Source organism: Syzygium oleosum, unplaced genomic scaffold (genome assembly GCF_021117445.2).
Source record: "Syzygium oleosum isolate NSW1041296 unplaced genomic scaffold, Sole_v2.1 Sole_v2.31, whole genome shotgun sequence".
In the NCBI taxonomy this organism is placed as follows: Eukaryota; Viridiplantae; Streptophyta; class Magnoliopsida; order Myrtales; family Myrtaceae; genus Syzygium; species Syzygium oleosum.
Window position 1 is genome coordinate 501,596 of NW_026607515.1, and position 24,240 is coordinate 525,835.

A 24,240-nucleotide genomic window follows, 5' to 3' on the forward strand; every position below is an offset into this window, starting at 1 on the left:
AAGTAGAGGATGAATCCCAGATTCATAATCATTCCCATGCTTGATGATGATGATGATTGGGTGCTTTTGCTGGAAGTGCTGGTCGTGTGTGTGGGGGTGAGGCTCTATGACCCGCAATGTTTTTTACAAGTTAAAAGGGAAAGAAGCATGAAATCCGTCCAAGCTTTTGTGGGACTTTGGCCTCAATAATTTGTTGTTGATGGATCATTTTACACACGCTCTGCCTGCCTGCCTTTGCCCGGTGGTCCAGACCAGCCTTCTTTTGTGACTTTACTTCGGCTCACGAGCTGCAGCTTTTGCATAATTTAAGCCCTCGATCAGAGAGATTTAGAGCTGGCCAAGGAGTGGATTCAAAGGGGGCCAACACATCTCTTGGTTTTTTCAGGACGAGGCTCTGCTTTCTGAAGCTTGAAAGATCATTGTTTATATGTGTATATACCATCTAAAAAAAGCACGGTTGGCGGGCTTGGACGGGCCAGGCCTTAAAATCCATGCTCGAGCTCGGGTGGTACCGAGCTCGTAAGGAGGAATTGAGCAAGCAATTCCAAGGCCCAAGCAAAGATAAGAGTATAGGACCTAAGTGAGTCCTTAAAAGGCTCTATCTGGGTTCTTGTCTCGATCTCGAGATCACCGGAATGTAAAAAAAAGATAAAGGTACATGGGGAATTGGGGGTGCAAGGCATGCGGATACCGGCACGTTAAAATAAAGAACGCATCCATGGAGCCCACTCCACAAAATGGAGACAGGTTTCGAAGGCCTTCGTAGGAGCGAAATTAGCTCCCTTCCTTTGGTGAGGTTACTTTCACCTTGCGAAAATATACGGTGCCTGTTATACCCTTATTGTCCGGCCACCATTCGAACATTCGTGTCTAACGCGTCCAGAACGCGCAAAAATCGAGTCCGACAAGATATACGAGTTTTCTTTTCTAAGAACCTAAACATTCTAGGAAATTGCTCGAGGTGGGCCAACCAAAAGCACCATATAACAATTGGGTCGTTGAAAACTTAGCGCATAGGCAACTTCATGGATGAGCTTCATGTGGAAGTCCATCTCCACGGTCCACCACTCGGACCGAAAGCGGAAACCGGACTCGAGCGCGATGGTTCCTTCGTCTTGTCTAGAGCCACGAGGCTGGAGATATCTCTAAATAAGGACATGGTGAACACAGACCACGAAATTTTCATGAATGGGACTCGCCACTCCATCGAATTAACCGAATGGATTCTGTGGAACTTCAGGATTTGAAATTGTAGGGCCAAAGAACTTGGAGCCAGAGCTTTGTAAGGACAATATAATTAGTGAACAGATCTTGGCAATTTGATGGAATTTTTTTTTTTTTTTTTTGTGGTTTAGCTCACGAAGATGTCAAAGAGATAGCAGGATGGGGGAAGGGAAATGTCTGCGTCCATAACTAATCCCACGCACTTCTTGGGGGGTGGGGAATCGTGGTTCGATACTGGTCAGATCGCATTCTTGTCCGCGACCACGGGGACGAAGAGACCAATTCAAGAAACCGGATGCGTCAACAGCACTTGATTGGAAACTGATACTTGTGATTGTGCGCCAGAAAAGATCATCGCTCGAGTACAATCTTCATCAAGTTTTGTTTGTAGGGGGAAGTCCTAAAGAATTGAGACGAGGATTCCTCGGGATTAGCTCAGTCGGTTAGGGCGTCGGAGGATGATTTCCAGTTCAAGGAATTGGAGGTTGCTTGTTTAGATCTCATTGACTGCATGCTTTGGTTAGAGCCACATGCGCGTGCAGAAGGCCTGAAATTAACCGGTTCATCAGGTTTGCATTGTCATAGATCTTTCGGATAATCATGAATATGCGCTCGTGCCCATAATTTATCAAACAAGAAAAGAACTGGAAAGAGATAACACACAAGTGTGCATTGAGGGCGAAGCTCGTCCAAAAGAGAAAAATTCATATAGTTAATACCATGAAAAATCTCAAACTAGTACACCGTACCACATAGGACATCTGGCATCCACGTCAACGATTTCCGATCAAAATTGACCGGATGGACTCAATTGGCAAAATGTCAAAAGGTTTATGCCTCAATTAACATAATTAAACGGTTTATGACAGAATTTACAAAAATGCAATAGGTTTAGAACTTTTTGGACAATTTTTTCCTCATCAAGTTTTCTAAAAGATTCCGACCCAAAAAAAAAAAGTCCTAAAAGACGATGGATATCACGTGATGCTAAAGGGGGTTAATCAATATGGGTGCGATGAAATACATACTTTAAGTTAGAAAATGTGCATGGTGTACACGCTTTGGATACGGAGGTGGAAACTAATCTAAAGAGAGCATGGTTTGAAAAACTAGGCCATAGCACTCGTTCAAAACCGTGGACATGTTCAAAGTGGGACTGGCCGCTACATGTTGACCTGACCGTCATAATAGAGCACTCTCTACCGAATTATACAAAAAGTCAATAAAAGCACCCTTGTCCAAAAAGGGATTGCGAATAATAATGTTATTTAGCACGGCCATTTTAAAAGAGAGATTTAATAGTTTGCTTTGCAGTACCGGGGCAAGATTGCCCAATCAGTCCTCAATATGTTGTACGGATACCAATTCGATCATAAATTTTTCAATTTTATCAATTTAGTCACAAACCTTTACGCGAAATTCCAATATTATCTTTTTTTTTAATCAATTTTCGTCGAATATCACTGGCGGTGGTCCAATCATTGCCAATTGTTCAACGCGGCACACCGCCGCGTCAGCGATTTTCTGGCAAAAATTGGCCGGAAGAGTTACATCGGAATTCCGCGTAAAGGGTTATGACTAAATTGACAAAATTTAAAAAAAATTATGATTGAATTGGTGCCCGCACCAATAGGATCAGGACTGATCGGACAATTTTCTCCCCGCCGATATCGATCGAGGGAAAAATTGCCATTCAAAAGTAAGTCAATCACGAATCTAGCACCTTCAATCGCGAATTCACGCGATCCCTTTAAAACCTCACCTTCTTTCCAAATACAAATCGAAATCTTCCTTCATCTTTTTCGACAAGCTTCATTATGCCGTAAAAATTCAATTTTTATTCATTTTCAGACGGGACCAAATCGTCAAATGTCTAATTTTTCAGCGGCCCTCAGCGTTTCTTTTACTTTTGCCGCCGACCCAAAAAGGCCATACTCCCACTTTTTCTTGCCACAAAGTTGTGCGCAACTGTTTTTGCAAGTACGAGCGCAAGTTAGTGCGGTCAGAAAAGGTACCCAAAGATTCCCCCCCGAGGAAGCAACAAGAACACCGGCGATTCAATTACCTTTCAAGATATGGTTGGCATAAAAATGTGGGCTGGTTGCACATGCATTTAAATGAAATGACTAAACTTTATGACATTATCGAAATATTTCGGTGGAGCCTTGCATGGAAAGTAGGCAAATACTCACCGGATCAAAATGTCGTAACCCGGTCCTAAAGCTCCCTTTGACCTCGAAATTTAGAATCGAGAATGCCGCCCACACGTCGTTTTCTGCTGCAAATCAGATCGGGAAATATTCGATAATTCCGTTGATTCCATGTATCTCTGGAGATTGCGCGCGTATCTCCTTTTTGAATGTGCATATCTTGATCGATATACGTTACCTGAAATAGTCGCCTACTAAAGCCCGTGTACTCTTTTCTATACGTATCGAAATATATATAAAAAATCCCCAAAATCTATCTTTCGCCTTATTATATACTTAATTGCAATAAAGTATAAAAAAGGGAACAGTCAACCTATAGCCAAAGGAGTCGTAGGCCACGTCCGTCCGTCCAAATCGGACCCATGTTGGGGTCAAGCCGACTGAATCAATTGGCCCGGACACGGTATTCAATTTCAAGGACCGATATAATAAAGAAGCCTTCGGACTGGTCCCAAAATGTCTTGTAGTATTTTTTTACGAATCATGGGAAGTTTGGTCGATTCCGACACTATTGAAATCGCAACAAATTTCTGGTTGTCTTCTTAAACAAGTTATGTACAGCGAGGACGCATGTCACGTGATACCCTTTTTCGAGGTTCGAACGACTTCATCGACCGAAAAAAATAGTTGGTAATATCAATAGCGACGGCGATTCAGAGCTTGTTCGGTAGAGATCGTGCCGCGATCGTTTTGCCTAAGAATCGAGCTATGATGGGCGGAGCGTGAGTCTGGAAAAATTAATATAGAAGTAATATTTGACGGTTAAAATTGCTTAAAAAATCAAAACAAAACTTTTACATGCTAATATTTCATTTTTTTGAGTTAATACCATGAAAAATCCCAAACTGATAGTTCGTGATAAATTTACCTCGAACTAAATTTTTGATCACCAAAAATCCCAAACTGGTACAACCATGACAAATTTACCCCGAACCCGTGACAAATTTATCCCAAACTAATTTTTTGACCACTTAAATTATATACTTGTGAAAAATTTACTCTCCGTTAAATTGAATTTATACCAGGAAAAATCACAAATTGGTAAATCTGTGACAAACAGAGGAGTGAAGACCCAAACCGGTACATCTGTCAACTGTCAAGTGTCATCAAACTCAGCAATTTAAAGGTAAAATTTAATGAAAACTAACGGATGAGGGTAAATTTGTCACAGGTGTACCAGTTTGAGATTTTTTGTAATATTAATAATTTTTTTATCAATTAATTTTTTTTTATGAATTTCTCTTCATATTCAACACGTGCTCTCTGTTTTTCCAGTACGAGCTAGAATATGTGTTATTTCAACTTATACTTTGCTGCAGTGAATGTTGTGTCAAACGTCATCTCGAAATCAAATAAAATAATTGTTGCATAAGTTCGTGATATAAAACAATGACGGGATACGAACAAGCCACGAAGCACGACCCTATGGCAATGTAAGCAATGTCTTGGAGAATTTTTTTTTTTATGGGAGAAATATTAAGTATAATAAAACTAATTTATAACATCGGTATGTCAACTTATCAAGCGACACGATATATTGTTATCGAACGTTACATACGACTTGCTTATGTAAACGTCTACTTGTAACTTACAATAAGTCTGTGGTTCATCAATTTGATAGCTTATTGGCATAGCTCTCTTTCTACCGTTCGACGGGAATCTTGTCGTCTCGAACGCGGCCGGCTTCATCCCACAACTAATTGGCGATAACGACTTAACAATGGCGAATGTTGTCGAGGCACTAACGAAACACGGTTCGTAGAGGGAACTTCAATTTTCAAAGTTTAGACTGTAGGTAACTAAAGAATGACAAACCATTGAAATTGGAAGCTTTTTATTTAGTCGTTAACTCGCGCTGATGGTAATGTTTCACCAGAATCCTTGAAGAAATAGATCACGTCGTGGCCAAAAAAAAATAAAAATAAAAGAAAAAGCAAAAGTCACGAAAAATCTTAAATTATGCCAGCCGTAACACATTTATCCTTAATTTTAGTCCGTCACACAAAAAATCCCAAACTCGTGTGGCACAGTTACCATCCGTCAAAGTTCCGCCAATAAGAACCGTTAGAAATCTACCCACGTGGAAATGCTAACATGGCGGCGCCCACGCGACTTAATTGAAATAATAACGATCTTGTTTTGGCCGAAAAATCATCTAACGGAACTTTGCAAAAAGAAAAAAACTCGACCGAGATTAAACGTGCCGCATAAGTATAATTTTGGGATTTTTCTTAGGTCACAAGAAAAAAAAGTTTAGGGTAAACGGGCAACGCGCGTGTAACTTAAGGTCTTTTTTTTTTTGTGCGGTTTTTTTTCCCAAAAAAATAAAAAATAAAAATGAAGATAGAAGAAGGTCAAACAAAAAGGTCAAGAGTCGTACATTGACGGCCAGGGCCAAACATCACCACCAGCCAGCCAGCCAGCAGCTACCTCCGCTGCTGCTCCTACAATTCTCTCTCTCTCTCTCTCTGTTAGGCTTTTTTGACCAATTCATGGTGGTGCCGGCTCGTTACCTCCCCCTTACCTTCCCCTTCATCGCCATAAAACCCTCCTCCGCCCGCCGCCGCCTCCACCGCCCACCCCCCCCGCCGCCCCCACCCCCCCCCCCCCCCCCCCCCCCCCCCCCCCCCCCCCCCCCCCCCCCCCCCCCCCCCCCCCCCCCCCCCCCGTTAATCTCGTCCTGCGTCGTCCCAATTCGTGATCGCATCGACCCGTCACCCGTCCAGCCATGATGGGCCTGGACAATGAGCTCGCGCTCTTCCTCGCCGCCGCCGTCCTCCCCGCCGCCCTCCTCGTCCTCCGCCTCCTCTACAGGACCTCGCTCCTGCACAAATTGGCCGCGCTCCTCCAATCCGTGGAGGACCGGTGCTACGTGTACCAGTACTACAAGATCCCCCAGCACAACGAGCACCTCCAGGAGAACCAGCTCTACCGCAAGGTCTCCACCTACCTGACCTCCCTCCCCTCCCTCGAGGACTCCCACCACACCAACCTCTTCTCCGGCGCCCGCTCCAACGACATCGTCCTCCGCCTCGACTCCGACCAGGCCGTCGCCGACCGGTTCCTCAGCGCCCGGGTCTCGTGGGCCAACGAGAAGGGCGGCGAGCCCGAGGGGCGGCGGGCCTTCGTGCTGAAGATCAGGAAGAAGGACAAGCGCCGCGTCCTGCAGCCTTACCTGCAGCACGTCTTCCAGGTCTCCGACGAGATCGAGCAGAAGAAGAACGAGGTGCGGCTGTTCATGAACCTCGACGGGGGCGGCCGGCCCGGGGAGGGCGGCGGCCCGCGGTGGCGGCCGGTGCCGTTCACCCACCCGGCGACGATCGACACCGTCGTGATGGACCCGGAGCTGAAGAGCAAGGTGAAGTCGGACCTCGAGAGCTTCCTCAAGTCGAAGCAGTACTACCACCGGCTCGGCCGCGTCTGGAAGCGGAGCTACCTCCTGCACGGCGCGTCCGGCACCGGGAAGTCGAGCTTCGCGGCGGCGCTGGCGAAGTTCCTCGGGTACGACATCTACGACGTCGACCTCTCCCGGGTCGCCGACGACTCCGACCTGAAGGCCCTCCTCCTCCAGACGACGGCCCGGTCGGTGATCGTCGTCGAGGACCTCGACCGCTTCCTGGAGAAGAAGCCGACGGACGTGAGCTTGTCCGGCGTGCTGAGCTTCATGGACGGGATCATATCCTGCTGCGGGGAGGAGCGGGTGATGGTCTTCACGATGAACGGCAAGGATCGGGTCGATCAAGCGGTGACGAGGCCCGGCCGCATAGACGTCCACGTGCACTTCCCCCTATGCGATTTCTCCGCCTTCAAGGGCCTGGCGAGCAATTACTTGGGGCTCAAGGAGCACAAGCTGTTCCCGCAGGTGGAGGAGATCTTCCAGGCCGGGGCGAGGCTGAGCCCGGCCCACATCGGCGAGATCATGATCGCGAACCGGTCCTCCCCGACCCGGGCCCTGAAGACCGTGATCGGCGCCCTGCAGAGCAGCAGCGAGGGCCGGGGAGCCGCGACCAAGGACGGGGCGACGCTGACCGGTAGCCGGTCCGGGCGGGGCGGGAATGAGACCGCCGAGCCCGCCTCGGTCTTCTGTAGGGAGAGCGTTCACACGGTCAGGGAGTTCGGGAAGCTGTACGGGCTTCTGAAGTTGGGCAGCAGGAGGAGAGACAATTCCATGGACCTGAGCTCCGGCGAGAAGGAAGGGTCGAAGCACGATGGCCAAAGTTGAAGGATGTTCGAAATTGGTCACTCGAATTGAAACGGGCTAACCTCACGGAAACAGCGATTAGCGATTTTGCGTTTCGCCCTATTCTTTGGTCATCAAATCGCCGTCTCATCACGAGAAGACTTAACATCGATGTATAACTAGGAAATTAATGTTTATTTCTTATTTTTCGCCAAAGAAATCATAAGTGAAATTGCTTGATCTTTGTATAATCCGTCCATAGCAATGAAAACCGTTCGTTTTTCTTCTTCGGCACTTGGAAGTGACCTAAGGGTTCGGAGACATTTGGTTATCGGGGGAAACTTCAGATCCTTTTCTTGTACATGAAGGCGTTGAAAACGATCGATGATGCCTTTGACAATTCCTGCATTTATGTCTGACTTTTCTCATGACCTTAATTTGGCAAAACCATGATGGAGGGGAGAATTTATTCGAGATGTCCACTTTTGTCAACGCGACGCCCTGCACGAAACCCCATGTTTGACGGGCGACATCGCACATTTCTTTCGACCCGACCTTGGATCGCGGGGACAGCTTATTTTCCAATTATGTTCGGTCATATTGGAGCCTAAAAAAACAACCATGAGTTTGGAAATAATCGGTGTCGAGTGACGTGACATGGCGACTCGTAATAAGAACAATGACGTGGCAAACTCCGTCCAGTAGACGGAGTATCTTAGAGAGCAAATACCCAACCGAAGTATCTAAACACACGGGTACCTTTCTTTTAAAAGCAGTGAGTGATGTGATACTGTAAGGGTTGGAATAATGGCATGTTTCGGAGCAGATTTGATCATAGGCATGTTGTCCACAGGCCCTCGCAAGTCGCATCGACCCGACCAAAAAAAAAAAAACTTTTGGACGAGGTTATTTAGGTATAAAGTCCAATCAAATTGGACTTATATTGGCACATGATTTTTTATTTTTTTTGGGCAGGCAAAAGAATTAGGGACTAACTAAAGAGTCCTGTATCGGCATGTCCATTGATCGCCTCTAATTTAAAGTTCCTTTTACTTTTACTTTTACTTTTAAAGGGAAAATGACACAAACGGTCCCTGAACTTTTGCTAAATGTGCAATATGGTATCTGAACTTTTAATTTGTTTATTGTAATTCTGTAAACTTTAACCCAATGTGTAATGTGGTCTCTGAACTTTTAATTTATTTAATATCATCCCTAAACTTTTGGTATATGTTCAATTTAGTCCCTAAACTATATGAAGATGTTTAATGCAGTCCTTCCATTGAATCAAGTTCAGGGACTGCATTGAATATTTTTATATAGTTCAGGGATTACATTAAATATGTATTAAAAGTTTCGGGATCATTTTGAACAGATTAAAAACTCAGGGACCATAATACACATTGGACTAAAGTTCATTGACCACATTGAACAAATTAAAAGTTCAGAGACTAAATTGCACATTGAGTTAAAGTTCAGTGAATGTTTATGTCATTATCCCACTTTTAAATTAGCCATGTATTTGTGAATGATAGACGATATACTCGATGCACGATATAAAGAGTCTCGATCGAGTGATCAAATGGGCCAACGGCCCACTAAGCCGTTCGCCAGGGTGGATAAATGGGCCGAAGGCCCACAAAGCCAGTTCGCACGGTGGCTAAGTTGGGCCCGACGGCCCACAGAGCCACGCCCGGGTCACGTGCGGAGCACCTGCCGATTCCCCCGCTCCCCTCACCCCGAAGCCAGCGAATGTCGTCGTCTTCGGTCCTGTCTCCCCCCTCCCCTCCTTCCTCGTTTCCATCTGTCCTCCAGAGCCCTGCGCAGATCGACGATCCGGTTCGCTTCGTTTCCTCTGCAGAAGCCTCGCGAATCTCCGAGCATCCGCAATTCGCTCCCGCTTCCGCCTCCGCCTCCGCCTCCGCCTCCGCCTCCGCCTCCCAGGTACGCCGATTTAGCGATCGCTTTGACGTTGGGAATTTTCCCTGTCGATTGAGGAACCGGCTCGTTGATTATTGAAGCGCTTTGAATTCGTCGCATGTTGTGGGAAATTCGTTCGGTCGTAGTAGCCATCGAGCTTGACCTGCGGGGGACATCGGCGTGTCGTGTTCGTTTGGGGGGGCGGGCGTTGGTTTTCGGTGACGGACGGAGGAGGGGCGTGTGTGCTGGGGCTGCTTCGCGGCCTGATTTTCTTTCTCCAGGTACTTCGCTTGTTAATTCTCGAGTTCGTCGGGTGCAAATTTATTGTCGCTAGTGTTGGCGATTTGAGAGGTGGTCTCGGAATTCGATTTGCGTCGCTCGTTTGATTTGATTTCTTCGGTTTATCGTTCGACATCGTTCGATCAGCTACGATATATGTCTGTGTGATGGAGAATGTGAAAGGTGTATGGTTATATACTACAAGTTGGAAATTTGATAATGCGTCCTTACATTGCACGCCGTACCCGCCAATCATTTCTAGTATGAGATTGAGTATCGTATGCGGGTCGTCCTCTGGCATGATTTTTCCTCAAGTGTGTTGATTTCTCTGTCTCCTTTTTCTTCTCATTTGTGTGTGTTCTTCCCTTTGTCAGTTCTTGCGACTAAATTGTGTTTGCTGCTTTCTTTTCTTTCCCAGGTTTGAGTGGTAGCGCTTGTTTGCGGACTAACAGAGCTACAATATGGTTAGCAATCCGCGGAATCTTTGATCTGAGGATTGTTCTGATTTATTTTCTGACGGAGTGTGGAATACTATGTTGTGCATGTTCATGATAATTCTATTTATTTTTCAGAATTATCTTCTTGGAGCATTTAAACCGTCATGCAACATTTTTATCACATTTGCCGATGGGAAAACCCGTAAGCAGGTAATCCGAGTCTTCTACTGTTCGACCGAATTTTACTGGGAAGTGGTCCGACTGTCCTTACTCGATGAAAAAGGTTATCAAAATAGTTTCCAACTTTCGAGATCTTTATCCTTTGTCGGGCCGTTCTCTGATAGATAGATCCATGCGCACTGATATTAGTTGCTCTAGTCTGCGAAAAACCATTAAATACAAAGCCAACTGGAAATGTAGCATAAGCAGCAGAACAAAAGTCCGTCTTTGGAAGTATTGTGCAAACGGTAATTATGCATCTTATCACTGGTACTGTGCCTGAAGTCTTCTAATTTGGTTCAGCAGTCCTCGAGCTTGCAGGATTGTTAGACTCTACTAGTCACAGGCGCCTATTCTTTTTTCTGTTCTCCTAAATCTAGATTAGTTGTCAGCTATCTTTTCATCATCACCGTCTTCGTCATAAGTGCATCACAGTTGACACAAAAGGGTTATATCATGCAATATCTCTATAATTCTTGCTTCCTCATAGGTTCCTATGAAGAAGGAAAATGGCCAAACTGTCATGGTCCCGCTATTCCAAAGTCAAGAAAATATAACTGGCAAGGTATTCTTCCGTGTTTGTACTCAGTTCCAAGTATTGCAACACCCACTATTTTGTGGAAAATAGCTTCATGTAAACATGGTTTCGATTGGTTTTGTCATCCAGGTATCAATAGAACCAATTCAAGGGAAAAAGGTTGAACACAATGGTGTAAAAGTTGAACTCCTGGGTCAGATAGGTTAGTTCCAGCTACAACGTGATCTTAGAATTATGCTCTGGTGCTTTGAGAATTCTATTCCTTTGACTTTCATGCCCCTTATTTGATGATCAAAGAGCGCATTCTCCATTGCAAGCAAATAGCTGAATCTGACTTTGTTTTTACTAGTTTACTCTTCGGCTCAAGCACCTGCATGTCATTGTGTTTTCGTTTTAATATGTTCAAAATTGTTATTTGCTGGATGCAGTAGCTTTTGGCTTTGTTGTTTTTGTGCATGGTCTTATTATTTGAATTTTGAGTGCGTGAATCCTCTCATTGTTGATGAGAGACATTGTTATCTAAATTTAATTGAGTTATTTGTAAAATGATGCATGGTGTAAATCAAATAGACAATCTCTAGTGCCCACAAGTGGAAGTTGTCTTCTAAAATCTGCTGTAATTACAATTTGAGTGGCTTGATACTTGGTTTTCTAAAGATAGTTCTCGTGTAATTTCTAAGAGAGGATTTCGTTCTGTGTTGGAGTTCAATTTTCCTCCAGGATAACGAAAGTGAATGTGTGACTCTACAGGTCTTTTTCTTTTTTGACACTAAAGGATTGTATAATTGCTCTTATCTTGTACTTTCGATCTGGTTGGTTGGAGAGTTGTCATGCTTTTGAATTGCTGTAGTTGACATTGCACAATTTGGCAAATTTTTATTTTGATCCATAGTGATTGTTGCTTTTACTGTATTGAGAAGGTTCTTACGAAGAATATGATTTTAAGGTTGTTTTGTATCAAGATCAATGCCATAAATTCAATCCAATGCTTTGACGGAAACTAGTAATAGTCGTAGGGATACATCTTTCTAGTTGATGCTAGCGCTAGTCTGGTGCTGTTCAGAGTGGGGAGTCGCATACATCTTTATAGTTGGTGCTAGTGCTGAAAGTATTGTTTCTGGCTTTATTAATGGCAAGCTTTTCCGAGTGGAAAAGAGAAACTGCCTACTCTATGCTTTGTATATTCAATTGTGCATGATAACTTCCTTCTATCTTCCTTATTTTCTTGATGATTCTTTGTCATAGACAGTTCAACATTGGCATTTGTGGCCAGTATATTTGAATGATCGATCTTGTTTTACGTTTCAGAGATGTACTTTGACAGAGGGAACTTCTATGATTTCACTTCTCTTGGTGAGTTTCACTTTAGGCTTGTCTGATGCAACATGTTAACTACCGTGTTGTTTTATGGGTAGTGATTCATTTGTTATTATCATATGATGTTTATTTGGGTTCTTTCATTTGCAGTTCGTGAGTTGGATGTCCCTGGTGAATTATATGAAAGGAAAACATACGCATTTGAATTTTCTACTGTTGAAATGCCTTATGAGACATATAATGGAGTTCACGTGAGGCTTAGGTAAGTGCTGTACTGAATTCTGTGTGGAGAAATTTGGTTTTCATGGAGGAATTCCAAACAATTTCCTTACATGATCTGACACTATCTTTTATGAGGCAACTTGACCTGTTCTATATTTCTGGTGTCCTCTTTAGTGCTTTCAGCTCTATGCATGTGCACGCATTTTCATGCACATATCTAAGCATCTGTATATGTACTCATGATGTGTTTGCTTTTGCTTCATGCTGACGAGTGATGAGCTGTCGCTAAGACCAAGTCGATAACAATCTCAAACCGCTTCATAGGTTCCTTATTTTAAAATCTGTTTCCGACAAGGCCATAGTTTGGTCAGTCAATTTATATGAATGAGTGCCGTGATGATTGACTTAATGCCTCGACTTTTCTTCTGTTGGTTTCGGTTGTCCATTCTAAATGAAAGGAGTCTTTGATCTGCATGTATGGAGTTGTTTTAGTTTTTTCTCGTCCACTCTTTCCAGGTATGTCCTGAAAGTAACAATCAACCGTGGTTATGCTGGTAGCATTGTAGAATACCAGGATTTTGTGGTAAACTTACTCTTTGCTCTGATATTAATAATTGATTACTATTTCACATTTACAACTACCGTCCATTATGGCATCTCATAGTTCTTGATTTATGGTTGTCTTGTTTTCATCAGGTGCGAAATTATTCTCCACCACCATCAATAAACAATAGTATCAAGGTGGGAGCGATGCTCTATTTAAATAGCCATTCACTACTCTATTGTTTTCAACATGCCTCTAATTTTGTCATAGTTTTTTCTATATATGGGGATACGATAGAAGCATAGGATATTTGTTTTACAATGAAGCATAGTCGCTTCATTGTAAAAATTGTTTCTCAAAATTCTCAATTTATATTGTAATTTTTGTGTCGTGCAGATGGAAGTTGGAATTGAAGATTGTCTACACATTGAGTTTGAGTACAATAAAAGCAAGTGAGTTCATTTTTTTCCCTTCTTCCTTTAAGATCTTACTGTACCTTTTTTGCTTTGTGGTATTCTGAGATGCAAAACATTTTTTTTATATAGGAGAGTGCACTGACACAATCTGTTTTACTGTGAGATTAATTATCTTGATCACCTGTCCTTCATCACATTTTTAGTATGTAGACATGGCAGATTCTTGGTCTAAACGGGGATTGTTTTCTCATTCCGAATAGGAACTTTTTCATTGACTGCAATTTGCATGTGTTGCAGGTATCACCTGAAAGATGTCATTATTGGAAAAATATATTTTCTTCTCGTGAGGATCAAGATAAAAAACATGGATCTCGAGATCAGGCGTCGAGAATCAACAGGCTCAGGCCAAAATACCCATGTTGAGACAGAAACCCTCGCTAAATTTGAACTTATGGATGGTGCTCCTGTCAGAGGTATGGCTACCAAAAATTGAGGTTTTGTATTACACTACCAAACATCTATGCTCTCATGTCGTGTTGTATGAAACGTCATCATTATTAAGGAAGGTGTCTTTCTCGTCTCGTCTTTGAATGCTATAGACCTGTTGCTTATGATGAGCACTTGATGCAATGGCTCATAAGCATGTATTTGCTTGTACAGGTGAATCTATACCCATTAGATTGTTTCTTAGTCCTTATGAATTGACGCCAACCTACCGGAATGTCAACAACAAGTTTAGCGTGAAGTACTACTTGAACCTTGTTCTTGTCGACGAAGAAGATCGACGGTATTTTAAGCAGCAGGAAATCACAATATTTAGGTTACAAGAGACGTCATCATGATCCAAGAAAATCAGCACAGAATTTGTCTATTGAAAGAGGAAATTGACTGCCTTGTGACATCTTGTAAGGCCTTCGAAGTTTAGGATTCAATAGTGGTACAGACAACTTTTGGCTTGTAAGTGGCAACTGCTGATTGTTATACCAGCTCTATCACGGCTTTGTTTTTGGTGTTGTTGCTGCGGTTTCCTGCAGGGATGAAGAGGACGACTGGGTGGCTTTACTATGGATGATCTACCAGTTAGTGTCGTAAATAATGATCTGGTATTGCACTAGGTTCCTTGCTGCTTTCACAGAAACTGCATATACTCCATGGCGTTTGGACTTAATTTGCAGAAAATGGCACATTTAGTGCATTAACATGTATTGATTGGTCATTATCAGCTTCTCTGTTTTCTGGTCCTTGATATATTCTGTAGCCTTGTTTTAACATTGCTTCTTGCCCGTATATATTTTATATTACTGGACCATTAGTTTTGCATGGCTTTCGTCGACTCCAACGGCTTGATACTGATGCGATGTTCTTGGCGAATGTGGTGAATTGTAGACATGAACTACTAAAGAATGGCCGATGTATTTACCTATTAGACTCTAGGAATCAAGTGTCCAGCAATTCTGGGCACATGCAAATCTCTGCAAATGTTACGACTTCACCTTGCGCAATCGATAATTGATTAGACGGTGCGCCTGAAACTTTTAGCATCTTTTTTACCTCTCTTTTTCGATAATGATTATGATCCTCTTTGGCCATAGAGCTGATGAACTTTTTCTTTTTGCCAAAGATAGATGCTCTATGTTGCGTAGTAATGTCGGGGGAGATTTGGCCATCTCTCACACACAAGAAAATTGCATAATCTATGCATTTTTCAACTCCTGCTATATTCATTTTGCCACACATATAGAATGGATTCAAAGAAGCGCGAATTGTTTTACTTAGATGCATTTTGGGACAGATATCGGTAGAAAAAATCTTCTGATTGGAGATGCATTCTTGTAGTCTGCAAGATATCAATGATCAAGCTGTCTGTTTACATGGTCGTCGAAGTACTCATCGACCGCCACATCCTTTGCGATTTTCCCCGCCACATCCTTTGCGATTTTCCTGAATGAGAAGGATCAAAGAAATGTCGATACGATGCTCGTGTTTTCACTCATCAGAAGCTGCCGGCAGTCCCTCCTTGAACCATGTAGACAAGCCCCCTTCTAAATGGTAGACATTCGCGTAGCCGTTGAGCACCAGCAGGTATGCTGCTATAAGTGATCTGCAAGGAGGAGCTTGATGAGTAACTATCGAACAATCTCCATATTAGGCAACAGATACTAATGGTTAAGCGAACGGTGACTTGAAATTATGCAATGCAATTCCCTCGTTAGGCAACAAAGGGTAATTGGAGGACTATAACATGATTACCTTGATTGTTGACCTTCAGGAAGATTTTGAGATGGCTTCATTGTGCCGCCGGCTGAGCAAGCCACGATTATCTTTGCATCTTTACCGATTTTCGATTCCACAGCTGCAGCACAAACAGTAGGTTAAGAAGATCAATCTCACATCTTTCGCAACACAAAAACATTCGAAAGCAAGATGGCGCAACGATGCTGTACTTGTTATGAAGTCTGGGTTCTCCTCCGTGCCCGCAAAGATGCCGAAAAAGGCGAATGCAGCTCGCCTCGCGATGTCCCATGCCGTCCATTCCTTGATGAGCCTATATATTTGCACGTTTATAGCCCCCGGCGGATGAGTCTACCACAGAAAAACGAACACACGATTTCTTTAATTTAGCATGTCCGATTGTTCCATCTCGTAGTCGTGCGAAAATTCAGACGATGGATAGCAAATTGACTAGCTGACCTCCTTGTATTCTGCTTCAGGTCGTACATCGAGAATTACGAATTTATTTTCCTGCTGAAGGCGCAGTGCTTCCTTCACATCCACACTCCTTACCTGGAAACAAGATACTCAGCGTAATTTCAGAGCTAATTCGCGTTCTGGATCAAGGGTCCCTTAAACTTTCTTTCTATGCTCAAGCAAATCCATAGTTTGCTTCGAATCTCTCTATTCAATACTTGATAACTTATGTCCTCTGTGGCATTTACTTCGTTGGACATTTCTCCAGACATTTGTAAGCAAGAAAAGTGTCTATCTGGCGGTAGGAAACAATTAGGACTGAGATCACATCCACTCAAAGAGTGTTTCTTTTCGATGGCTATTTCTAAGGTCAAGTTCGTATAAGTCATTTGGATGATCAAACAGACATGAGAATTCTTATCAGATGGACCGTCCACTCAATCTTATGGACAGACCTTGTTCTCCTAACTCGGCAAGCACATGCATACATGAATGAGCAAGTCTATATACGCAAGAGAGTGAGAGAGAGTGAGAGAGAGAGAGAGAGAGAGAGAGAGAGAGAGAGAGAGAGAGAGAGAGAGAGAGAGAGAGAGAGAGAGACCCTTTTCTGGAGCAGCAATTCCCTCTTCACCTTCCACTCTTCTTCAGCTGATCCCTCAAAATAAATTAGAGAAAAATCAGTTTGAGTTGGTGAAGCTAACTGGCTAGGAGTTCATGATACTTCTGAGACATATTCACTTAGTTCAGTAAATATTAATATTACCAAGGAATTGGGAGGCCAACTAGCCACAGTATTAGTACCTGGTGACTTTGCAAGCTTTGTCGCTGCATTCATGACTTTTAGCCCACCCGGAACGGATCGCGTCGACAAGCTCCTGCGGGAATGCCTGAATGATCCGAGTGCGGCGCGGCAGGAGGCATGCTCATGAGCGGTTTTTGGAGCGAAAATGAGAGGCGAGGACTGGAAATTGGAGTGCAAAGAAGATGAAGATGCTGGATGGGGTGTGACTGAAGTTAAACCAGCCATTTTCTTCTTCCTATTCTCTTATCTCCAAAGCTTCAATCAGCAGATGCAGCACTTGGATCCTACAACTGTGGTGCAAGAAGTGGAATTGTTGTACTTGTCTTGTGATTGTACGATCAAGAAATTTGGCAACAAGTATTTCTGTTTCTTGGTGCGTTATTTAGTATGTTTTCTGGAGATATTCGTGCACACTTGGGGGTCTAGGGTTGATGGGGCCACTTGAAATGGAGATTGTGGATATTTATCTTCCTCAGAATCTGAACTTGTGGTGGATATCCGAATTGCCCTTGTCCATGTGGCGTGCTGTTTTAGCCTCATCCATCCGGTGCTCCCTTTCTTCTGCAGGCCCTTCCATTGAGAATGACAGTGGCTCGACCAATCATAATACAATATCAGGAGATAACGCATGTTAAAATGCATTTGAATCACAGAAAATAATACGTCTCGCACGAATTCTACCGGATCTGACAGTTCGAATGCATTTCGGGCGTCAAATACTTTATCGCATGCGTGTTGTAAGCAGGTTTGCTGAGACCTTAACTTCTGCCATTTTGAGGCAATGGTCAGAATGACAAAGCATCGAAATGGGTAGCAAGAACCATAAGGGCATGAATCATTTTCGATGGCAAAAGCTGTTGTCTACTTGCTGTACTTTGACCAAGTCAAATGTTACATCAGCTTCTTCCCGATTCTGTCACATGATAATGGGCTAAATCTGCAGGCCCAAATCACAAAACTTCCCTTCCCGAGTCTAGGAACAGGTGACAACAGAGCCCCAATACAAGATTGAATAAAGTACATGCAAAATTAAAATAAGAAACTATCGAGAGTCCCTATTCCTAACTTAACTGTTAATCTTTGTTATTTATGTAGGGGTAATTTAGGAAAAAACGAGACGAAAAGATTGTCTTGACTTAAAGATATATGGAGATTAGTTTCGAGATTAGTTTCAATCATAGGATGTGGCATTGTCATCGCGTGCACAATGCACATGCGATGTAACCGTTATATTTCGATAATGAGCTATGTTGAAGTGTTTGCTATGCTTGGAGAGAAGGGAGCGAAGAGTTTAAGGGCCCGGCTTGAAATCTACATCGGATCCGAGGGGCCCCTTTCAAGTGCCTGCATCCTACTCGTCACGAACCCGAAATTAAAAAAATACTAGTCATTATTTATCGATTAATCTCTTACAATGTCTCGCGTAACAATGACTTGATTTCATGAAAGAATGCACAAAAATACTTTCTCATGACAAGAATTTCTTGGCTTCAAAACACTTTGCAAATTCTTCCATGGATGAGATTCGCGAAGAAGGCACCAATAGGATGTAATTAATTCTACTGTACAAAAATTATGATTTGTGAACGATTGTGGAGAGGGATGGACGTATAGGTTGGATTGCCCCCACTCATTTCTCTAGAGTTATCATAACATAATTGAATTGAAGGTTTTGAAGAGTTTTCAATAATAACCCAATTTTTTTGGCCTTAAATCGAGTTTTACCCCCATTGAATTTTCCCTAAAAAAAAAAAACATGACAACTCATTAGTGCAAGCAATTTGCCCCACAAATTGATGGAGTATAAAAAGGCTTTTAAAATTAGGCAGTAATAGATAAATTTTTTTTACATAATATAATGTTTTACAAGGCATAAATCGAGATTAGCTTCGATAATAGGATCATGCGCGCGATGTAACCGTTATCTTTTGATAATGAGCTATGTTGAAGTGTTTGTATGTTTGGAGAGAAGGAAGAGAAGAGGTAAGGGCCCAACTCGGATTCTGCATCTGATCCTAGAGGCCCCTTTCGAGTGCCTCCATCCTACTCGTCGCGAGCCCAAAAATAAAAAAATTCTAGCCATTATTTATCGATTAACCTCTTATGATTTCTCATGTAACAATAACTCGATTTCATGGAAGAACGAAATAATTGAAGTTTTTGAAGAGATTTCAATAATAACCCGATTTCTTTAGCCTTAAAATTGAGCTTTGCCCTCATTGAATTTTCCTTAAAAAAATGATGAATCATTTTTGTTAAGTAATTTGCCCCCACAAATTGATGGAGTATAAAAAAGCTTTTAATTCGGCAGCAATCCGTCCCATAAGAGTTTTTTTTTTTTCCGAAAGATACGAAGAGTTGATGAGGATTCTATGCGATTCAGGGTAAGTTGATTAAAGAGAAAATGCTCCACAAAATAGGAGATTGCTCTTTTGCCATATATTGCGAGTAGAAGAAATTTTATCCAAGGGCAAAATCGCATAAGGTACCCCGAAAGCGAAACAAACTCGCGTTTTAAACTTAAGGCACGCCCGCATTCTAGATGTGCACAAAAGAGAACAAGGTTTAAGATTGAGTAGAGAACCTTAAACGGGTCAAGATTATTCAATTTGGAACGGTTCCAGATGAATTTAGAAAGCATGCACTCGGCACATCTAGCAAATTTCGCAATTGAGACAGCGAGATGAGGAGAGGCCAAAAAAAAAAAAAATATGAAACCTTGTCGACAAAATTACTTCGATATTTATCACCTATGTATTTTTAATATTAAAAAGTCCGTCAATTTGAAAATGCCATGTGTCCCAACGGTAATGGTGGACTTTTGATGGAGTTGCATTGGAAACTAAGTTTTAGGTGAGGGCACGTTGAATTCTAGCTTCCCTTTTGAGTGTCATTTGACTTGTACGCAACTCGGTGCAAGGACATCTTTCCTAATCATCATGAGAATAGATTCCCCTATCTAATTTCTTCTTTAGCAAAAGAATTAATTTGTACACTGATGGAATTTGAAAAAAGAAACATTATTTCAAAAGACGATGTCGGAACAGTGATTTGTGTGCTGAATGACGATATTCTGTTTCAAGGGAAATTGCCAAAAAAAAGTCCTGCACCTAATGAATTCGTGTCAATTCAGTCAGAAATCTTTACGTTTGAATAATTCTCTTTTTTTTGGTCGAGTTTACAGTTGGCTAATTCGATTGTAAATTTTTTGACGATTTGTCAATGTAGTCATTTCGGCCAATTTCGATCGAAAATCACTGGTAGGGACGCCAACCATCTTATATAGTATTGCCGTTGCGACAATTTTATTATTCTTTTTTTCTTGTTCTTTCTTTCTTTTCCTATTTTTCTTCTGAGCCCAGCCTAACCCTCGCTTTTTGACCGGCAACCCTCGCCAGACTTGGTAAAAGCAAAGCGAAAAATAAAAAAGAAATGAAAAAAATTCAGAAAATTTAAAAAAATTCAGAAATTTTTTTAAAAATTATAAAAGTTGCCCACGTCAGTGTCGATAATGCCACATAGAATGGCCGGTATCTACATCAGCGATTTCCGACGAAAATTGATCGGAAGGATTACATTGGCAAATCGTCAGAAAGTTTACGATTGAATTGATCAATTGAAAGGTTTAGAACCGAATCGGTACAAATGCGATATGTTTAAAACTTTTTTGGTAATTCCTTCTCTGTTTCACCAATAAATACGGTCATCCAATTTTTATTTTTATTTTTTTGGTCGAAAAGGTCATCCAATTCAACAGGCCTCATTTTTTCCAAAAGTGCTGTTTCTAAGAAGCTCTATATCGATTGTGTCAATTTATGTCCTAATCTTCGGTTCCACGGGAGGTGGGCGAGAGACCACATTGTCACTTGCCTTTTTTTTGGGTTTCCTTTTTTTTTTTTCGGTGGATAAAATATGACACTTTGTCATCCGCCAAAGTCGACTGGAGAAGGTTTCCATCGTGGGGATAGAAAGTCAGCTCTAGAAAAAAAAAAGTCCACGGATATGATTGCAGTAGAGCTATCGATTAGCTCGTGTAGCATGCGTAAGAATCTCGATAAAAAAAAAGTTATTCATTTAAAAATAGTATAATTAAATTGCTAAATAATCGTTAATCTCTATTAGGGTTACGACACCCGCGACGTCTTGTTGACTTCTTTTGCGGGAACATATTCTTTCACAAATTCTTTTAGTTTCTTCTAAAGCGCGGATTTTTTTTTTTCCTTTTACACTACATAACAGTTTCCTGTTATTTTGGACCAACGGGGACTTTTGAGAGGCGTTTGAAAGCAACAAATAGTAGCGACAAATTATGGTGAGTTCAGCAATAAATGTGAGCACGTCCCGTTCTGTTTCAATTTTCTCATACATTTCACCAAGGAATACTTCGAATCCGTGTCCATTGAGCGAGAAATTAAGTATCTTATATAACAACCGTTTCGTGTGTCAAGTTGACATGACGCCAATGAACCTATCACGCTACTTCGCAAATGTGTTCCTCTAGATTCGAAAACTCGGTGCTTATCATGCCAAAAACATGAAAAATGCAGGATTTGTTCCGTCCATAACGCCAAGTCGCCTCTGCAATTGGTGCCGTTCGTGCATAAAGTTCTCAGAACAAACACGTCTTTAGACGAAACCCTCCATCAAAACTGGGTATCAGGTTCATCTTACAGTATACACAGTTTCTATCTCTTGTACCGCAAAACCTAACATGGCAATTGCTGCATTCGTTCGGTGGATCTCTACGTGAATTTTCATTGTTTGTCGAGACCCTTCTTTCGTCTGGCTTGTTCAGGATCATAGGATTATCTGCATTTTTAAGGGAAGGTCGGCGTTAAAATCTTGGAAGTCTCTGCGTCGGGCCTGGCTTTTGGACGCACTTCTTGAAGTCTCGACAGAGAGAGAGAGAGAGAGGCATGGTCATGGACATCACATCTTTTGGGGTTTTGACTAATAGAAGATGGAAACCCTAAAACGTGGAAGGACAGGAAATTAAATAAAAATATGATCAATATTTTTTTAAATACTTCTCAAGTGTGTACATGTAGTTGAAGTGGATTCATTTGAAGTTGGTCAAAGTAAACTTAATTAATTCTCATCGTGATCAAATTAGGTAATGTGCCAACGAGGACATTGCGTCTTTTATGTAAATTTGCCTTACAACACTATGATTGCGATCTTGGATTGCAAGTGTGCCCCCCCACCAATATTCAGAAATCAGAAGTGCCCCTCCAAGCTCAACATTGGAGGATACTCCATCGTCGATTTACCTAACTTGATTCAGCACGACCAATCCCATGCTAGCAGCCGACGATTTACCTAACTTAATATAGCACAACATGCTAGTAGCCATGGTAAGATGCGGTGAAACCCACCGCGCAATAGAATAGTGAAATTGTATTGTTGCTGATTGATGAGATGATAACTAACTCTACGTCAATTGATTGATCTAATACAAATTTCATGTCGCATAATATTAGCAAAGAGTGCGCCGCCATAAGGATATCGACGACTACTTTAAGGCTCCAGAGTTAGTCAATCCACGCAAGCATGGGTTACAACAATCAACCGAAAACAAAATCTATATTGCAACTACGGAAACTTCAAATGTGATGGATTCAATTGTATAGAGCAAAATCATGCAGATTTCTTTTGTGGAGGCATACACACATGCGTGTGTAGAAAGAGGGGGAGTGGATTAGTTGTCTAATTACTATATTAATCTCTACAACATATGAGTGAACCAATCTACAAAGTGCATATAACCCTTAACCGATTTTCTAATTTAACGTCGAATTAAAATATGGAAATTGGGAGATGGTCATAATTGATTGGAGGAAGTTCTCTTTTATCGGGAATGAGAGAATATATGACCCATTACACTATTATGGATCGATAATGAAAGTACTTATCAAAGAGATTATAACCCGAGGCGAAACGTGTTAAAGTGCATTTGAATTGCAGAAAATGATACGTCTCACGTGAATTCAACCGGATCTAATAGTTCAAATGCATTTCGGTCAGTGTATATATATATATCTCACACTCATCGAATACTTTTATCGCATGCCTGTCCTAAGCAGGTTTACTATGGCACTAACTTCTGCCATTGCAAAGACTTTCTCCTTAGGCGCGTTGTCTCGGCAACACAAAACGAGGGTTTCACTCGCTATAGGACTCGACCAAACATCTCACGACACAAGCTGACCGGGCCAAATCTGAAGGCCCAAATCACAAAACTTCCCTGAGGTGGGCTCAACCTAAGCCCTAGCAACAGCCCGCGAATAAACATGTAAAATTAAATATATAAAAAAATCGAGACTTGCCTTTAAAAAGGGGACTAGGCATTTTTTTAATAAACGGAGGAGGATAACTTTTTTTTTAGAGTCTATGCAGAGGATAACTTTTTTTTTTTTGGTCTGTACAGAGGATAACTTACTATAGTTAACTTTTTCTTGTTATATTAGGTTGGGATAGGCTTGAATAATGGCAAGAATCGAGATAAAGTGAGTGTTTTGATTTTAATATATAGAGTAGGAGTGAAGCACGCGCTACACGATAAGATGAATATAAAAGTCACACTTTAAAAAAGGGTTGTAGGCACTTATTTCAGAAGTCGAGGAAGTGAGCGGTAGAGGAAAAATGTCGAGGATAACATATTAAGATGTCGAACTTATCGGTTCCTAATTGTCGATAATATTATTTTGACCTCATCAAGAAGATTCTAAATTCAAATTAAAACAAGTTTTAGGTGAGGGCACGTTGAATCCTAGCTCCTCTTTGAGTGTCATTTGACTCATACATGCAACTTGGTGCAAGAATATCTTTGATTAATGAAAAAACTACACTAGAATAATAGATTCCCTTATCTAATTTTCCTTTTAATCCAAAAGATTATTCTATATACCGATAATGTAAAAATGATATATATAAATATAAAATTATATTCGATCCCTAAACAATCTTCCTCTATCCTCTATTTCGTGAATACACATCGGTCGCCAAATTCAACGATCCTAATGTATTTAGACAATTTTTTTGTGTGTGGATAAAATAGGACACTGTGTAATTCACTAAAGTCAACTCGAGAACGATTCCATCACTAGGGGATAAAAAATGGTCAGCTCTAGAAAAAAAAGTGGACATATTATGATTGCAATAGAGCTATCGATTATGTCGTGTAAGAATCTCGATTAAAAAAAATGTACTCATTTGAAAATGTTATAGTTAAATTGCGACGTAAT

General features: G+C 41.7%; 3 protein-coding genes across 6 annotated transcripts; 2 read left to right on the top strand and 1 right to left on the bottom strand.

The window, feature by feature from the left end:
• Positions 1 to 6,111: 6,111 nt before the first annotated feature.
• LOC115686122 (AAA-ATPase At2g46620-like) lies at positions 6,112 to 7,908 on the top strand. The gene has a single exon (XM_030611316.2). The coding sequence runs from the start codon at positions 6,163 to 6,165 to the stop codon at positions 7,654 to 7,656; it is 1,494 nt and encodes a 497-aa protein (XP_030467176.2). The 5' UTR covers positions 6,112 to 6,162; the 3' UTR covers positions 7,657 to 7,908.
• Positions 7,909 to 9,361: 1,453 nt separating this feature from the next.
• On the top strand, positions 9,362 to 14,830 carry LOC115686124 (vacuolar protein sorting-associated protein 26A). Of its 4 annotated transcripts, XM_030611317.2 has the most exons (13): positions 9,362 to 9,558; positions 9,684 to 9,815; positions 10,232 to 10,277; positions 10,386 to 10,460; positions 10,960 to 11,034; positions 11,137 to 11,209; positions 12,316 to 12,360; positions 12,475 to 12,586; positions 13,063 to 13,129; positions 13,243 to 13,287; positions 13,487 to 13,542; positions 13,804 to 13,979; positions 14,167 to 14,830. In XM_030611317.2, the coding sequence occupies exons 3-13, from the start codon at positions 10,275 to 10,277 to the stop codon at positions 14,346 to 14,348; spliced, it is 909 nt and encodes a 302-aa protein (XP_030467177.1). In that variant the 5' UTR covers positions 9,362 to 9,558; positions 9,684 to 9,815; positions 10,232 to 10,274; the 3' UTR covers positions 14,349 to 14,830. The 4 variants fall into 4 exon arrangements, with proteins under 4 accessions (XP_030467177.1, XP_030467178.1, XP_056160223.1 ...); XM_030611318.2 differs by lacking the exon at positions 9,684 to 9,815; XM_056304248.1 differs by lacking the exon at positions 9,684 to 9,815 and having other exon boundaries at positions 9,362 to 9,528; positions 10,226 to 10,277.
• Positions 14,831 to 15,427: 597 nt separating this feature from the next.
• Positions 15,428 to 17,421, bottom strand: LOC115686126 (rhodanese-like domain-containing protein 14, chloroplastic). Its single transcript, XM_030611321.2, has 6 exons — positions 16,996 to 17,421; positions 16,796 to 16,842; positions 16,198 to 16,290; positions 15,951 to 16,089; positions 15,757 to 15,859; positions 15,428 to 15,607 (listed from the first exon to the last, which is right to left on the bottom strand). Exons 1-6 carry the CDS (start codon positions 17,219 to 17,221, stop codon positions 15,493 to 15,495), a joined length of 723 nt encoding a protein of 240 aa, XP_030467181.2. The 5' UTR covers positions 17,222 to 17,421; the 3' UTR covers positions 15,428 to 15,492.
• Between the last annotated feature and the right edge of the window lie 6,819 nt (positions 17,422 to 24,240).

Coding starts and splice junctions, on each gene's coding strand:
- LOC115686122 (XM_030611316.2), top strand. CDS start 6,163: ATGATGGGCCTGGACAATGAGCTCGCGCTCTTCCTCGCCGCCGCCGTC.
- LOC115686124 (XM_030611317.2), top strand. Junction 11,210..12,315: donor TGAACTCCTGGGTCAGATAG/GTTAGTTCCAGC, acceptor TTTACGTTTCAG/AGATGTACTTTGACAGAGGG. Junction 13,288..13,486: donor CAATAAACAATAGTATCAAG/GTGGGAGCGATG, acceptor TGTGTCGTGCAG/ATGGAAGTTGGAATTGAAGA.
- LOC115686126 (XM_030611321.2), bottom strand. CDS start 17,221: ATGGCTGGTTTAACTTCAGTCACACCCCATCCAGCATCTTCATCTTCT. Junction 15,860..15,950: donor GAACCCAGACTTCATAACAA/GTACAGCATCGT, acceptor TTTGTGCTGCAG/CTGTGGAATCGAAAATCGGT. Junction 15,608..15,756: donor CCTGAAGGTCAACAATCAAG/GTAATCATGTTA, acceptor TCCTCCTTGCAG/ATCACTTATAGCAGCATACC.